This window comes from Antedon mediterranea, chromosome 2 (genome assembly GCF_964355755.1).
Source record: "Antedon mediterranea chromosome 2, ecAntMedi1.1, whole genome shotgun sequence".
NCBI lineage: Eukaryota > Metazoa > Echinodermata > Crinoidea > Comatulida > Antedonidae > Antedon > Antedon mediterranea.
In genome coordinates this window covers 20376519-20395761 of record NC_092671.1, presented here as the reverse complement: position 1 = coordinate 20395761, position 19243 = coordinate 20376519, and the positions used below count along the sequence as shown (strand labels likewise).

Genomic DNA, 19243 nt, shown 5'->3' with positions numbered 1-19243 from the left:
CATCTCATAAACAAACAATAACAAGCGAGGAGTAAAACATATTTTAAACGATGAAAGGGACCTCCAAGAATCCCCAAGGGGCTTGTGATAGGAGACCCACTGAAAACTAGTTACATTAATTAAGATACCGCAAAAAGAATAAATAAATAGACAAATAGACCATAAATTATAACAGGGTCGCGCAATGTTAGGGCAATACCATTGCCAGGACAACCAAATACCAGATGAGGTTCGAAACAGAAGCAGAAAGGTTAAATCATAATGAAACACGTAGATAGCAATTTGGGAAGGGAATTATCTGAGCAACAACATATTAACGTGTTGAAGAAATTTGGATATTTAGAATATGGATGCGCGCTCTTTTAAATGTCATGAACTATGACGCAAAATATGAAAATACGACTTTTATAATTGAACTGGCCATATGATGACGTCACAACATCAGATGCACAACATTTTTACATAAATTTGTATCTACAATTCAACAGCTTTCAGAAAATGTTTTAATCATGAATATCACTTTTTATTTTGAGAAGCTACAGCACATTGAAATTTACTGTAATGATGAAAATAATTGACCCAAGTGTTTCACGCTTTTGATCATGATGACGTCATTAGACATTTTAAATATGGTAAATAAATTAGCATATAAAATTGAAGCTGTTCAAAAAAGAGCTCTAAGAAATATCCTGGAAAAAAATTATATATCGTACGATTTAGCTTTAGAGGAGACGCAACTCCTTTCGCTTGCAGCAAGGAGGGAAAGTCTGGTCCTTTCCTTTGGTCAGGGTCTCATAAAATCGGCTTTGCACGGGGATATGCTCCCTCCTTGCCGCAAGCGAAAATTAAACCTTAGATCCAATGGTGGAAAAGTGCCTAAATGTAAAACCGACAGATATAAACGGTCTGCATTACCTTATATTGTTGATCTGCTTAACTCTCAATAAAATGCACTGTTTTTTGTTGTTGTTTATTTAATTAACTTTTTGATGTTTACGGGTTAAATTTTTTATTTTTTATTGAGCGACCTTTTTTTTTTTTTTCTTGATGGACATTTTGCATGTTACTATTGTATATATTGCTAAAAATAAATTAAAACCTTGGTAAATATATTTTAAATGCCAGTGAACCTAATTAATGATACTTTTCACTGATAAAATGAATGAAAAATGATCTATTTTTTTATGACATTGCAATATTGTTCTTTTGGATAAATTTTAATGATTAATGTACAGTATATTTATTTTTTATGCATATTGTAAATTTTTCTGTAGTTTTTTCTGTAATGTTTCATTTTTTTTTATATGTACTACAATAATTTCAGACTTGTTCTGCTTTTTGTAAGGTTTTTTATATACCTGAATAAATAAATAAAATATAAATCATGCGAAAGATGATTGATTGGCCTACGGTAGACAATATCAAAATATGGGACAAAATGGAATACGGATAAGTGGAAATGCGCTCAATTAAATGTGATGAGCTGTGACGAAAGAGACAAAAGTCCTCTATTTTATATTATCGAGTGGCCATACAGTAACATCACAATGTCCGGTTAGTCATATTGATGAATGATTCGATATCTACAACTCATCTACTTCCAGAATATGTAATAACAATAAACTTCACCATGTAGTTTAGAAACTATGACTGAAAAAAAGCATAATTTTTACGAATTTTTAAACTTTTTCATCAAAAACGCGCGAATTGTCCGCTTGTATGACATGATTTTAAGTCGAAAATGTTTAAAAACTGGTAAAACTAGATGATTTTTCGTATTTAGAAGTAACTTTTTGTGAAACATGCCATTTTTTTTCCACAGAAAGTCGTATAACAAAGTTTCTTGCACACCTACAGATACAGGTCAATCTTATGATAAAGTTATACAATCATATGTTGGGCAGAATTAGAGATATGCGTGAACAAAATTTGTGTAAAAAAAGATTGTGGCAATCACAAGGGTTATCCGCAATACCTTTGCGGATAACCAAAAAAAAAGATCCTGACAATAACAAGGGGTTATCCACCAAGTGCGGATAACCAAAAAATAAATAAAATAGTAACAGTACGTCTTATTCCTTATAAAACTAAATTCTTTGATTTCATTTTAACAAATACCTCTATGGCTCATTTGTATGTTCTGCTATTGAGAAATGCAGCTCAATCAACCTTGCATATTGTCATATCATCACTTGCCCTCTTACATCTCTGAAATTATCTAAAGGATGAGTTAGTTTTCTTAACTTTTAACTTTTGTTTATAACATTTGTACAAATTTGAATGAAACTATTGCAATTTATTTTTGGTAGATAGCTAGCTAAATTGAAAAAAATAAAATCTATTCCATTGAATGCATATAGCAAGATCACAGATCATAGAAGCAAGGACATCTCCCTGCCTGCATCCATTTCTGGTATTGAATCCGTCAGAAATGTTTTGTTCATTTTTTATACAGCCATGCATAGTCTTCTGGAAGCCTACTATTAGTTTAGGAGGACATCCAATTTTGTCAAGAATCATCCGGAGGCCTTCCCTATTCAACATATCAAAGGCTTTTGTGAGGTCTACAAATGCAACATATAGCGGTTTTCTTTGTTCTCTACACTTATCAATATCAATGGTGGATCTTTTTGCACGGAAATCGCACTGGGATTTTGAGAAACATGTTGCAATTGTTGTGCTATGACCTTTGTTATTGCTTTTCCAGTTATATTCAAGGGTGATATTCCTCTGTAGTTGTTGCAGTCTGTTGGGCCCCTTTGTTCTTATAGATAAGAGCATCTCTCGTATCCTGTGGAATGTCTCCTGTACTCAAGCACTGAATTAGTAGATTAAATACTGGTAGTAGTAGGGAATTCTTAGCAACTTTCAACAGTATGCCATCTGTGCCTGGTGCTCGGCTGTTTGATAAGGAGTCCAAAGCCCTCCTAAGTTCTTCTTTTTCAGGCTTGGTGTTAAGATGCAACACAAGGAATTTCATCTAAAGCATGTAGTGTTCTTCCTATCTTGCCAGTTGACTGGTTTTATTTGACAGGATACATCCGTCAACAGCTTTCAATGGTGACATCTTTATTATTCTTGGTCAAAGTGCTTTTCGAATCATACATTCATATTCCTTGAATCTCCTTTATCAGCAGCAGTTTGCACTTTGCCTTTGTTATGATTCGAAGGTTCTAACTAGTTGCATGCCTGTTACAATTTGCGTCCAACAAAGGTTTGAAATCATTCTTCATCATGTTTCCTTCTTCCCAAAGATTTCTAGTGCTGCATCATACATTGATATTTTCAGATGGTACAATATTTGTTTAGTGTCTTCATTGATCTAATTGTTCATATTTTCGATTGAAAACCTCTTCAAAATCATTGATGTACTTCTCATTTTTCATGTTTGGCTGATTCATTCTTTGAATTATGAAATTTCTTGGGAGTGTTTTGACTTTGCTACACACCAATGAATGATCTGTGTCCCCGTCAGCACTACGATATGTGCGAGTATTCTTTAATTACTACCAGGTCAGTACTATCACTAGATCATGCTGGTGCCAATGCCCCGAGTCTTGGATTTCTCCATGATACTTTATGACGTAGCTTGCTCTTGAAGGTGTTAATACACATACCCAACATTGTGCATATTTCAAGAAGTCGTTGAGCATCGTCGTTGATATTTATTTTCGTTTCTTAGAGCGCTAAGACCCATGCATAGTTTAGCAAGTTCATGGTCATTGAATGCCACGTTCTGTAAGACGTTTTCCATGCCAGGACACAAGGTTTTGACATTTGGGTATTTACTTTTCTTGGTTGGTGTGGAAAAACCTCAGATTATCCCCTGTAGCGCCCATACAGCTAATAGAGCAGCAAACGATGGCGGACCAGCAACCAATTGACAAGGGGCTGCCTGGTCATCATGTTCTGTGCCAACCGAACTTGATTTATAACCTGTAAATGCCATAATGGTCATAATCATAAATATCTTACTACAACCATCCAAATTACCACCTTCTACTTACAGTCCTAGGCTACATTATTGTAATTATATATTTACAAACTTCCAACAGCCACAATGTTTTCCATAGTCTTTTCTTTGGCAAAGCATTTCCCGTAATTTATAATAATAATCCCAAATTTCAACAAAAGTTTAAATCCTATCATGTATGATTTCAATGTTAATGTTTTAAACCAAAACTTAAATGACGTAAAATCAATGTTTGACATTACTGATCCACTTGGTTTTACCAAGTACAAGAAGTTACAAGACCAGCAAATAAAAACCAGAATGAAGGGTCTGTAATTGACCTACTTTTTGTAACTAACGTATATTAGTAGGGCGGCCAATGTGAGCTTTTTCATCATGGGGGGCATTTTCTGTTAATAGCAGGCAACCATGTGGAATATATCTCTTATGGGATGACAAAAAAGATAGGGGTGGATGCCGCTCTCAAATTTCAGGTCAAAGGTCATTTTCAAGGTTATAAGGTCAAATATGGTAAAATGGGGGTTTAAGCTGTTTTCAACAACATATAAGCCAATTAAAAGAAATTCAACCATTATTGGATCATTATTGACATATTGCGGTATATGGTCAAGTTCATCAATTTTTCAACTTACAAGTTTAAAGGTCATTTTCAAGGTCATAAGGTCAAATAAAGCACAGACCTGTTAATTATCAGTATTAATAATTGAAATAAATATAATTTTCATGATAGCCCGGGGCTGATGTTTATAGTGTGGTGTCAAAAAGACCAGAATTGTACTAGGAAGATTTTAAACTTTTTGAATCACTCCTGGAAGGTGTTCAAGGGATGGAGAGGATGAGTCCTAGAGTATCAAAATAACCGAAATTGGAGGCATACTAGAATTTCATAAATTTCATTTAAAAACGGTCACAGAGGATTTGTGGGTTTGGAGTAATAGGCCCATGTCAATATCGGAGTTTTCTGGGATGGAAGGAGGTAAACGCTCTGAGGTGGGTATTTCTTCCAGCACTGATATAATTCCTACTGGCCATCTGGGTACAGCAAACGATTGAATCACAACCACACATGCATGCTTTCGGTAACAACTTCATCTGGCTCTTTAATTTACATACACATGTAACAAGTTCCAAACTGACAACTGCGTTAGGGGCTTCCAAACGACCCGATTAATTTAGGCCACATACCTGATAGTTGACCCGTATGTTAGGTTCTAAGATGTCTGTATTCACCATAGGTGAGCTTTTTAAATGTTTGCCTAAGTGAAAACAATTTAAGGGAAATACTGTCAGTCCTTAAATATTTATTTTGTAAAGTGAAATACTTAATATTTAAGGGAAATATATCACTAGTGTTCATGGTATATGGTCACTGAGTCTAGATGGAGGTAGCATTTCAAGACCCTCCAAAGAGTAGTCTGTTATTATACAGTTGCTCAAGAGTACCATATATTTGGCAATTAAACTTTACTGTACACTGTACGTACAAATTCTTAATGTTAATCAATTCCATTTACAAGGAGTGGATGCGTTACAAACAATTTCCAGTAGGATTTCTTTCCATAACCAGCAAATAATGACGTGCTGCAACCTGTAATGGAATGGAAGCTGGTTAGATTGTTCTTAATAGGTTTTCAACCACTTTATTGTTCAGTATACCAGATATCGTCCATACTTTAGTACGGTTGCTATTGGAGTTACAAAGTGTATATCATACATCAACTTTCATGTATAATTGCATAAGCTTCTTTGTGATTGACATAGAAGAATGTTTGTCATATTTGTTCTCCTCCAAACCGATGAATGTGGCTCCGAACACATGTAAGTACAGATTAGTACATTGGGACTATACGTTTCAATCGTTTCACTGCTTGTTCCAATGTTATGATCAAATACAATAAAATGACGAAATCTCTAAGTAACTTATAAATACTTGCATAGTCACCAGATGTTTGACAGCTATGTTTACTGAATCCTTTAGTGCATGACCAACATGTTTTTTGGTTTTCTTCTGGAACATCTGTGGGTATTTCAATGCCATCCATCAAGATATCTGAAGTCAGATTTGGTTAAACATATTATAATTGAGCTATGATCATACTCCAATGGTTGGTCAGCAGATTTTCTGTCGAGTTTTTTTTGTTTTGATATACTTTATCGAAACAATTGCCTTATAGAAATCCGCAAAGGTTTAGAGCGATGCTTTCTCAGTGGCTCATGAAGTTCTAAGTTCTACTTTTTTTTTTATCTTTTAATAAGTTGTTACTTTAAATGTAAGATCTTCCTTATCATATGTCAGGTCGAAAGAATATTGTGTATTATGTGTGATTCGAGATCAGTCTGACCTATCAATAAATTACAGCGTTTCTTGATATACCACCAATGATTCTATTTTGAATCGATCATCCACTCAGTGTTTAGAATATTTGGTTCTGATTAGTTTAGATAGGTAAACTTGTTTACCCTTTTAACCTCATTTCTAAAACGAATACAATCGGTTTTTAAATGTGTTGGTGGTTTCAGAAATGACAACTTCGGTTGGCAAACTATTCAAATATATAATTACTCATTGTGAAAAGTTGGATCTCCTATCAGTCCTTTGTGAAATTTAGGTTTGAAAAGTCTAAGCTGATGTCCTCGTGTATTTCTGCATCTCATTTGAAGGAAGTCTTCCTAGGCTAAACCCTCAAAACCTTTTGAAAATGTTGAATGTTTCAATCAAGTCACCACGAATTCGTCTGTCATACAGGGTTGTTAGGCCAAGAAACTTTAAACAATCTTCATATGAATAAGAATGGATAGCTGGAATTAGTTTTGTCGCATGACGTTTCCTCTTTCAAGTGCGCTTATGTCTTGTTGGAGATATGGATTCCATACCTAGACACAGTAGGCCAACGTAATGTTTGTAAATAACGTTGAAACCGTCTTTATCCATGTGTATAAAGGACCTCTTAATTACTTAAGGAGTTTCATATCTGTTATCACCGTCAGCCAAGAAAGCATAGATGCGAAGGCTTTAAGAAGGAGAACCCATTTATACCACTCCTTCCAACCTTGATTAAGTCCAATATAGGGTTTTTGAGACTCAATACAAACTTCAACAAAAACTTGTATCATTGAAAGAATGAACAAAAATGTTAAATAATTACATTATAGAGGGTCTTTGACCCAAAAAAAACATCTCTGACCCAAACAAAACAGTGAGGGCATATTGAGGGTCTCTGTGTTCGAGATTTTTCTAAAAACAAACTTTCAAATATTATTATATTATTATAGATAATATTAATAATATTATAGTAAAAGAGCAATCTTTTGGCACATATGGCGTTTCATACATATTATACTTGACCTATTTTTCCGACAAAAATCAAAACGATGACTGGTGGACAACATAAAAAAGACAAATTAACAACAGACTGGGGATCGAAAGCCTATTATAAAACTGTGTACTTTACAGAAGTATGTGAAAACAACATTTTGAGAAAAAGACACTTTTATATTTAATTTCCTATGTTTTTATGTGTAAAATAAAATGTTTATCTCATAATTACTATAACTAGATGGTACGCTCGCTTCGCTCGCGTACCATCTAGGTCGTGCCCACAGATGGTTCTCGAATACATAATAATTTCAGCGTTAAAAAACTGGCGATTTCAAATGTACGTACAATAATACATGTCGTTTACAGGAACGAAAATAGACACTGATTTATGTACTCAAACTAAAATTAGCACCCTCAGAATTACTTCCGAAAGAGAAACTTGTCACAAAATGAGACCAATTGTTTAAGTCAAATTTAAACAAACTTAATTTGTGTAACATTAGGGGTGAGGGATGGGGAAGAGGATGGGTGCAAAGAGGAACAATTTTTAAATATATTAAATATATTCTTTATCCATTTAGTAACGAAATATTAATTGTTTTCATGTTTTACAAATAATATATCACTAAACACAGTAAAACATTGCTATGTAATACTTTGTTGAAACTATCACCGTCCTAGTCGATTGAAATAGTATAGTACATGTAACGATACATCACTACGACGTGTATGTTTATATAATGTAAAACAATTTGTGAAAACCACCTCTATTCGGGGAAAATCATAAAATCGATTTAATCGTCAATAAAAATTAAATTATCTAACTCAACTTTATTAGTAGGCCTAATGGTTTTCAATTGTTTCTTAGAGCCAATTCATACTTAAGTTGGTTCCTACCCTACCCACCAAAGTTGTTCTGCGTTTAGGGGATTTGATGCACCGTAGGCCTATCCTCTACTGGCTTTACAACGCTACTCATGCCAGTGAGGGAAGGGTGATGATGTGGGTGGTTTAAATGCAATAATAAAGATTTGTACATAATATACGGCGACTGAAAACGCTAGCTCATTATCAGTTAAAAAAATTATATCCAACCTCTGCAGCACAGATTGAAAAAAAAAAATGGATCGAATTTCTGTTATGAGTATATACAGTACTTGCCTTTACGACGCCTGAGGGAATATACACCTGTGGAACAGAGATTGGAATGTTCCATTCATCGCAAATCAATACATTTGTATAAACGTATATTAAATCTATCAAAATAGTATTTTAAAAAAAAAATCGGCCTGTCTTCAACATTATGATGCTGTACTCGAGCTGTTCAACCGGTTTTCAGCCATTAAAAACAATTACCGTAGGAGGAGATAGGAAAATGCGAAGCATCCTCGTATTATTGTCTGCGGGTATTTTTCAAGACGGACATCCATTAGACAGTGTATACCACGATCGAAAAACACCCCTATTTGGGGCAAATCGTTGAACCTAAATTCGTTTTAATCGTCAATAACTAATTATCGAACTCAATTTAATTAGTAAACAGGGTTACATCTGGTGGTTAAAATCAGTACCGAAAGTATGAACCAACTTTATATACCATCGAGTTAACATTCTAGAAATAACGCGCGATTTACCGAATTTTGCCCTTACGTAAATTTATATATAGATATGAAACATCAGTTGATCTTCAAAAATCCCTTTTTTGGATAGATCTGATGATGTAGATGATTTTCCGTGAATAAAATAAAAATCTTATAAATTGACCTTGTTTGACCTCTTGACCATATAAACTGACCTTAAAACTCAAAATTGAAGATGGCATCCACCCCTATCGGTTTTGTCACCCCACAAAGGATATATTCAACATGGTTGCCTGCTATTAACAAAAAATGCCCCCCAAACTTTTTATAGAGGACTTTTGTGTATTTGGCCTCTCTACTATATATCTACTTTGGCTAATCCTGTTAAAAGTGATGATGATGTTGATTGATCCTTAGAATTTAATGTTTTATGTATATAATTGATGCTGCAGTTTCCAAAGTTACATGGAAAGCCAGGAAACATTCAAATCCATAATAATTGATTCAAAAGAAAAACTGTGTTTTTAAGAAGGTAAAGCGAATGAAGATGATTGGAAATCATACAAAGCCATTCAGAATTTGCTTGAAACCTTATGCTGACTATGTCAATAGTCTGTTTAATAAACAGAACAATAAAAAGCGTTTCTGGGCATTTGTAAAGGTAAAAAAACTAAATTTAATTGTTTGAACTAAGTTTGAATCCCTCACCTCACCTTCATCAAAGTGAATGGATACTACAGTAAATATTTTTGTCAAACAAGGATTATTAGCTAAAACTAATAATGGAATTATGTTTTTAGAGATCAAATGGACAAGTGATGAAGTACTGTGGATCAACTATTCCAGGAGTATTCAACTCAGTTGGAGGTTCAGCACAGATCAATTTTGTAACTGACTTTTCATCAACTGGACAAGGATTCAGCTTAACATATTATATATCAGGTAGTTATTATATTCATTTTGTTGTGAATTAACTATTAAGATTGTATTGTATTACTATTCAGATATTTTTTGGCAGTAAAAATATCTGTCTGTGTTTTTTTTTATAAGATTGTGTTAGAGTTTTGGAATTTTTACCAGGTTTATTTACAATTATATTTAATTAATTTAATTTAATTTAATTTTGGATTTATATAGCGCTTTTCCAAGTGACCAAAGCGCTGTACAATAGAAAATACTATATACTCAACAAAACTTACAAAAAAACAAAAAATAGAAAATGGAATGAAAATACAAAAATATATATATAAAAACTATGAGGGCCTATACAAAAAGTTACCGAATTTCATTTTCTTGAAATATTGCACATTTGGGGCTTCACGAATATAAGATGGTAAGTTATTCCACAATCTAGGACCGATGACAAAAAAACACTTATCGCCAAACGACCTCTTGGTCTTGGGGATGGCAAGACGGGTATGGTCTTGGGTAGATCGAAGTCCATGCCGACCAGAATATACATTACTGATCAGATTTTTACCTTCAATTAATTATAGATATTAATAATCTTACATATAAATAAGAATCTTTTAATTTATAGATTGTAGTAATGACATAACTAAGGATAGCGGACGTGTGACCAGTCCCAACTGGCCAGTGGGAACTTATAATGACAATCATGATTGCTTTAACAACATCACTTCATCCCAAGGAACATTTTTGTCAATTTATTTTACTTCTTTCGATATTGAATTCCATGCAAATTGTGATTATGATTACCTATCGGTAAGAATGTTTTTTAATGACCATTCCAAATATAGACAATGATTTCAATTATGCTATACAATAGATATACTTAGTAATGTTCACTTGTTGAGTAGCAGTATTATTACATACTGCGTTGAAACACTGGCTCTTGTCAGATCACCGAAGTTAAGCAATGGTTGCATTCTGAATTGAGGCGGGTGCTGTATATATAGTAATAGGCAAGGGTTGAGCCTATCTGTACCATACTGATTGTATCCTATGTTTTTACAATGACAGATATATAATGTTTCTGATACAAGTACAGAAGTTGCTAAATATTGTGGAACTGCTATTCCAGATCCATTGTTTTTTAATGGCAATTTGGCGATCCTAAGATTTGTCACAGATTCAACTGTTACATATGCTGGTTTTGATCTTACATTTTCAGCATCTACCATATCACCAGGTCAGTTATCAATAAATAAATCTTGCATTTTTATTTGTGAAAAATTAAATAAAAGAAAATGAAAAAAAAATGAGGTAAAGAAATGTGCTAATTAACCTCTAAAACTAGGTTATTACATATCTTCAAAACAGAGTTATTGTATATTAAGCCTTTGTTTTTGCGATTTTCTCATTTGTTTTTTAGGCTGTGGAGGACCAATTATAGGACCAAGTGGTAGTTTCACAAGTCCACTTTATCCACAGGTTTACCCGAGCAATGTTACGTGTGAGTGGCTTGTTGAAGTACCAGCAGGCAAGGGACCAGTTACACTATCATTCACACAAATTAACTTACCTGGACCTGAAGGAGTATGTAACAATGGCGTAGTTGAAATATATAATGGACAAGATTCTAATGCACCAGCCATAGGGCGCTACTGTGGACAGGTAAGTTTGTGACACTTTATTATTACTGTTACTATGTGGCGCTAAAAAGAGTTTTGTATATAATAATAATAATTTATTTGGAAGCTACAATTTTGAAACAGTGGCACACTTCTTGAATGAAGGTGCGTCCAGAGTAAGTAAAAATAAAAGTTAGAGGGAAAAAAAAGGATTTAATAGGCCTATTTATTTCTAGTAGTTATTAATGATAATGATTGTTTTTATAGAGATCACCAGCAGACATTGTAGGCTGGGGTTCAACAAGAAGGCTCTTTGTACGTTTTGTTAGTGGTGATCCTTCTCAACAAACTACTGATTCTCCATTGTCTACTGGATTTAGAATCAATTTTTCTAGTTGATCTTTCAAGATATGTGAGTAGATTCTATTTTATTTGTACAATTGCCTCTGCCAACAAAGAATAATTATTATTTAGTGTAAGATCAGTAAAAAATTGTCTTTAATTAAAAAACTTAGTAAACTAACAAAGCACATACAAAAAATAAATCCAAAAATGTATGATATTTTGTAAACATATCAGCCGACATTACGATCCTCTATTTAAATGGCTGTCAGGAGCGGATTGTGAAACTAAAGGCTGCCATAACTCACTACTGGGATGGAAATCCAATTACAAAACTACACTCCGGGTGATAATACCTGATTCAGCTAAACATAACTTGCATGGTGACGAGAAAGGTCAAGAGATGTACAATTTGTGAATTTGTTTCCTCAGTCAATAGATTAGATGATATAGTATATGTAAATCAATGAAAAGGCCAAAAATAAAACATTCAGATCTTGTTCAAAAAGGGAATTGGTGTAATATAAATTAATGTATCAATTTGAGGGAAGAAGGCCAATTACTTTCAAGGACAGACAGAATTAAGCAACTCCATGGAATTAAGACCGTCGTGGATATATCACAAATACAGCTCATGATTCGGAAGAAGCAAAAAGAAAAGAGAAAAAAAAGTCCTTATACGATGACGTCACACACGTACCAGCATTCCATTGGCTGATTTTGACGTAATGCAATTTTACCGTACCTTTAGCAAACAGAAGTTCGGATACAGTACCATATCTTTAGCCACGGCGTTTACTAAGGCATAAAGGCATGGAATAACCTATCTCATTCCATTCAGCAAATAGAAAACAAATTTAATTTTAAGAAAAATGTTAAAATCACATCAAAGTCAATCATAGTTTTTTAATTATAAGTCAATCATAGTCTTTTAATTTAACTTGTTTTATTATGTTATTGTTTTTTTTATATTTACGTGTTTAATGCAGTACTTTGTAATTTTTTTATTATTATTATTTTTATATTTTTAGATTATAAAAGGATACTAATGGAAATAAGCTAATAAGCTTTTTGGGCTATCCTGAAAAATCTTTTATAAATGTATTATTTGTAATCTATATAAAAATTATGGTTTATTCTGACATAGGCGAGCACAATTAAAAAACTAAGGGACAAATCTCCGCCTACCTTATCTATCTCAGATGTACCGCGAAACGAAGATTTGATAACATTAGTTTCCACTATTACGATATTGTTCCATATTTATATCTTGGGAAGATATTATAAAGGGTTTTATAACAACGTTTCTGATTTTATCGGTAGATTTTTAACTCTATGCGCGGTAGATAGAAGTCATTTCCTGGTTTACGGTAAGGTATGTCAATCACCTTGCAACTTCCTGCATAGTTGGTTTCAACTAAGTTGGGCATTTTAGTTTTTTGTTTATTTTCGGACCACACTTGTGAAGGTACAGTAGTACATTAATAAAGATCAAATTAAATATATTCATAAAACATAGGAGTATATTGTGAGGAATAAGAATATAAAATTACATCGAGAGAACTGATAAGAGGTTTTGTTTGAAATCGAATGAAACCCCGATAGCCGAGTTATTGGACTTTATGTATACTGTGCGCTATCTGCGTCCCGTCCCGTTAGGACCCTGGAATATTTCTGCCCATGTTGCAAGCCGTTAAGAACGTCTTTCTTCTTAGGCCAAAACGGCACACTGTGTCATGGAATAATGTATTAATTATACCAATTAAGAACTCCGCCCCAATAAAACATCAATTAAATTAATTATCGCCGACCCCCAAATATAGGAGTATGTTGTGGGGAATAAGTATATAAAATTACATCGAGAGAATTGATGCTGTGCGCTATCTGTGTCCCGTTAGAACCCTGGGATATTTCTGCCCATGTTGCAAGCCGTCTAAATGCCCATCCACATTTATACACACAATATTGTATTGTATTTATAACACAATTATACTATTTTTAGTAGATTTCATTGGACTGTTATCTACAATTTACCAAACATTTTTTACCACCTTTCATATATACTAGAGGATTTTATTTGTAAATGTACCTTATTATTAAAACTAACAAATGTAAAGTATCCCTCGAATAACCACCTCCCTCAAATTAACTCCGCCTCCCCACTTCCACACTAAGGGTCCTACCAAACCTTAAACACTATACGTAATGCTATTAATCGTCTAAGACACTGTGAAACAGGTTAGTGAGTAGGTTTAGTTTTACGAATATCAAGCATTTCAATAATGGTAACCGATCTAGAAAAGTCAGATATCTGAGTTTTCTAGACACCCTATTTTTTATTATGATTTTCCTAATAAATTCAAATCAAATCATTCTATGGTCAATCGCAATTACACTAACCCAGAATTTAGAGATATTTTCTATTTCAAGGGGTAGTACAAACCTAAAAGACATGACACATGAAAGCACACCACATTTAATTTTTCAAAAGATGTATGTGGTCAATTCCACAAATAAAGATTCATAATTCGTATATCAAGGGGTGATCTTGAGACAGAAGGAATCACTACAATCAGGTGTGAGGGTTATTATAATTATTGACTATTCAGACAGGCATAAAAAGTCCCAAGAATGGTTTTTTGGAGTTGACATCATCATACGTTTCATACGTTGTCTGTGGTACATTCGAGAAGTTAAAAGTCAGTACTTTGGAGGTTTCTGTTTTTGTAAAGTCATTACAACAGTTGAGGAATATGCAATACCATGTAGTTTGGCAGTAGTTTATTCATTTTCTGAAAATTTAATTAACTATATTACAAAGATATATTATTTTTCAACGCAAATAAGAATACACATACAGATGTAGCCTGTGGAAATAATGAATAGAACTCAAGTTACTCAGTAACTGAAGGTGACTAGAATGAAGTATGTACAATACCGTAAAACCTTGACAAAAAAGCCCTTTTGGGTGGCTTCTTTTGAAGGTGGCTTTCTTTTCGAGATTTACCTTTGCTACTACAATAATTGTTAAGATATTAACTGCCAACTTTACATAATTATTTGTGATCAAAACCATTTTAAACTGTAAAATACTGTAAATGTATGGTAACTTGATCATCCATTATATCTGCATCATAAGTTTATCTGGAATTAAATCCCCCAGTTTCTTTGATATCTCGAAAAGAAGCCCATACTATCTTGAAAACTCCATTGGAGTAAAGCTATAGCTTGGTGGTTAACATGCTTGCCTTCCAATCCAAATGTCCATGGTTTAATTCTAACTCTTTTAACAATTTGGCGAGTTACTCATTGTTAACTTACTCATATGCATTTCAGTCATTTGATGTAATTTTCAAATGAAATCACATACACAAGGTCATTAGTGATCTGTTAATATTGTTTGTGGTTCATAAAAACAATAGAAAGGGTGGTGAATTATATAGAAGGTAATTTATACATTATATTAATATGTGGATGATATAGAAATTATATTACTTTCTCTGAAAATTGTACAACCACTGTTAAGAGTAAATTTTATAAAACAAATCAAGTTACAGCCGATTAGATGATAGATTCGTAGTCCTAAATAACACATTTTATTTGGAATACGTGTCGACACTAAAACTGTAAATGTTTTTTTGACTTAAGGCTAGCTTCTGCTTGAATTTTATACTTGGTACTAACATCAATCATAAGAAAGACTGATGGATGCATCAATAATGCAAATGATAAAGCTGAGTCAATTCACTTCATATCATAATATGTGGACAAATCCAATATTTCTGACATTCCTCAAATAACTGTATCTGTTGCAGAAATTAAAACCATTCAAGGCTTCTGGAGCTGATGTTATTACTGGCTGCATAAAAAAAAATTTATTACTAAAAAAAAAAAAAAATTGAAAATATATATACAGTAAGCACAATACTCTATGTAATAACCACTTATAAAAAGATTGTTATTTTGCAAAGTTCACATCCATAAAATTGTAACAGAGAGGAATTAGTTTGCATTTTGGGATTTTTAAATAGTGCCTTGCCCTAAGAAGATATCATATTTTGTATTAATGTTAGTTCTAGTAAATCATAATTTTTTAAAAAAACATAATTTGTAAGTGAAAACAAAATTCAAATTAGGTAAATAAAGTTTATTGTATTGCTGTTTGCTGCTCTTTAATAATAGGTTTTAAATATCGTTTCATATATAAAATAAATAATATTCATAAATAAAATTTAAAAACTGCATCAAATTAGGTAAATTTTAAACACAAGTAAGTGTGCTGTTTCCTGCTCTCTAGTAAAGTGTGACATAATGTTTTTTTACATTGCTACAGTGGAAAAAGTATTTGTTTGTGTATGGGATATCACCTACAATATCTGAAAACGGATCATCGGATGAATAGGGAGATCTGTAATTTATATATTTTTTTATTTGCAGAAGTTATCTGTCAAGAGAAAAAGCAAGTGATTTCGATATCTGGACAAAATATTACACTTACTTCTGTTCCTGAAACATACTGTATACAAATTATGCAAATAATATCAGTATATAGTGTATTAAAATATAAACAGCTGTGAGCATCATATCTACTATACTTTTAAATTGTAAAGACCAAAGAATACTGGAATATTACAGTATTTTTAATGATTTCATGTTTATAAAATAAAAATATATAAATATAAGGTGGATTTTTTACATTCCAATATTAATAGCATATATGATATAGTTTGCATATTTTGGACATGTTTGCCTATTTTAATTGTAGTGCGTGCGTGAAGTAAATATATTATGATTGCTTGTATTTTATATTCATCTTTAAATTCCATGATTTATATCATAAATATAATTATATATATTGCAGAATTTCTCATTTACAACAGTATTTCAATGTAGCATAAAGTATATATGTAACCAAGTTTTGTATGTATGGTAGTGTGTATTAACCAAATGTAGTTCATGAAACCAATCATATAAATTAATTATATAATATATAAGTGTGTATTGTTATACTCAGATATTTTCAACCAAAGCAAGAGTATTAAAATGTCTTCAGTACTTCATATTGCGTGTCTTGATTTTATTTCAATGAATTCTACTAGAAAAGGGGTGTTTATTCAAGAGGGGGTGGGGCGTTTATTTAAATAAATATGGTAATTTTTTATTTTGTTAGAATTGTGGTAGACAAAATGTTTGAAAATAAATAGCAGTTTGTATCGGAAGGTCGAAATGAAGTTTTACGATATATGTAGTTCTTCTGGTGAGTAAGCCTCAATGGCAGAGACACTTTTCCGGGAAATAAACCGAGTCTTGAAAAGAGATTGTCTGCTATAGGTCAATATTTTTTCATGTTTTATAAGCCTATCAATAATATACCACTAAATACAGAAAAACATTAGCGATTTATTATTCTGTTAAACATGTCACTGTCGATTGAAATAGTAAAGTAGGGCCTATACCTGTAACCTACACGTCACCACTACGACGTTTATATTTTTTGTAATTATTAATTAATACAAATGTTAAGAAGCAACTGTCAGTAATAAAGTTTATTTGTAAATTGTGAGTTTATATATCCAATATATGACATGAGAATGTCATATGTTTCACTTTTAAATTTGGATTTGACTAATATATCACGAAGGTTGGGAGGTCTACGAAATGCAATGCTTTTGTAGGCGTTTTGCCTGGAAATTGTTTGTAATTTAAAATAGTCGGCTCGCACCTACGTGAGGGATATTAGTATTTCAACGATGAAACATAATGTAGCCAGAATTATTAGGTACATTTTGAATAATGTCCGTGGAGTCTTGAATGCATGAAGGGAGATCACATATGGTCTAAGTTTTGTTGAATAAATCTAAATTTTGAAAATAGTCATAAGAATAAAAAAGATTACATTCCAAAAGTTCTTTTTCTCTCTTCTTCTAGAGTGGTACATGTTAAAAGAAAGTGCATAATAGTTTCTTCTTCATTTCTGTTTCACAATTTGACCATTTATATGTTTTTCTTTCAAGGGGAAGGGTGTTTAATCGCAGCTTAAATGTTAACGATGCTCCTTCAAAGTCTATTTTATCAAGTAGATACTGTTCAAATTTTGGGCTCATTTTTTATATAGGCCTACATATAATATTCAATTGACCTTTTACATTTATCGTCTTCAACCCAATGAGAGCTAGATTTTTCTTTCATAATTATTTTTGTATTTAAAGCCCACTTGGCATCAAAGTCATTACCATTTCGAATATCAGAAAAAATATCATGTGTACCACAATTATCAATGATATTTTGAACGAATAATGGAATTTTAAATGATAGATCATTAAAGTAATATCCTAGGCCAACTTTCGTTTTCCATCTTTAACATTTTTCATATAATTAATTCTATTTACATTTTGAATATATGAAATTTTTGACCACCTGGTTTTCACAACCTCGTGTGCTAGCATGCAATGAAGCTGTGTAATAATTATATAACAGCATTCTTACTCTGTGTGAAAGAACACATCCGCCTATCCCATCACAATAATGGAAGGCGCAGTAACATTTTAATCTACTCGACTTAATTGGGTGGTGGTAACATGAAATAGCTGCTGAGATGTTTCATGTATTACCAGAGTGGCTGAATTTATGCAAAGAAAAATATTAATACAGCGCTGGTGGCATGGTGTACATTAAACAGCTAAAATAAATATATCAAACTGATAATTTTTAGATATACCTTAGTAGCTAGATCAACTTTATTATGCACTTCCAGAGAATGTTGACTTTTATTAAGAATTTAATGTTGATGCTTAACTTTTATTTAATTCTATTGTATTCCTATGATAATCAAACTACATTATTTGCAAAACAATATATATTTCTGGAGCTATTATTAATGCCACTAGAAAACCTGTTTTAGGAATGCATTTAAAATAAACGCAGTCAATGCATCTACGCCTACTTACAAAATTCTATATCTACGCCTATATTAGTATTTTATTTCGTCATCCCCTCTCACTGTCGAAATAATCTCCGCATATCCATCCATGTGCACCACCATGTGCAGACGTGTTTTGAGACTCCAAATATATTCCTAAAAAATAACGAATAGTCTTTTTTTCCAGCTGCTTTGCGACATCGTTTTCATATTGATTGTTGCATTTATTTAATTTAAATGAGCAGTTTTTTCGTTTCTCATTATGATAGATGCGTCAGGGAGGTATAAAAATACCTCACTGGTAAAACGATTACTAAAAATCAAAACTGTAACATGTACATCGATTTACAAAAACATTAACTATCATGTGGATTGTCAGAGAGGTAGTGGACATGTCGTAGGGGGTTCGCTGTAGATTAATAGGGTTCGTTATATAAAGAGGGTTCGCCCGAACCATGAAAAAACGCCTGGCTATGGGTTTCACCGGGATAGTTATAGGAAGTTACATATGCAAATTTCACATATTGTACATCTGTCGCTGAACTTCATAAGTATTGCCATGATCATCAGATGTAT

At 32.7% G+C, this 19243-nt stretch overlaps 1 protein-coding gene across 2 annotated transcripts in view; it reads left to right on the top strand.

Moving 5' to 3' along the window:
• LOC140040708 (cubilin-like) overlaps positions 1-17643 on the top strand; it is a 143223-nt gene extending 125580 nt beyond the window's left edge. Inside the window, exons 61-66 of one of the 2 annotated variants that reach the window (XM_072086837.1) lie at positions 9673-9814; positions 10413-10597; positions 10856-11024; positions 11208-11449; positions 11674-11818; positions 16186-17643. In XM_072086837.1, the coding sequence (XP_071942938.1) occupies positions 9673-9814; positions 10413-10597; positions 10856-11024; positions 11208-11449; positions 11674-11805 (870 nt within the window). In that variant the 3' untranslated portion in view covers positions 11806-11818; positions 16186-17643. The remainder of the gene's footprint in view (positions 1-9672; positions 9815-10412; positions 10598-10855; positions 11025-11207; positions 11450-11673; positions 11819-16185) is intronic. The other variant, XM_072086838.1, reaches the window with a different exon arrangement.
• Positions 17644-19243: the final 1600 nt, after the last annotated feature.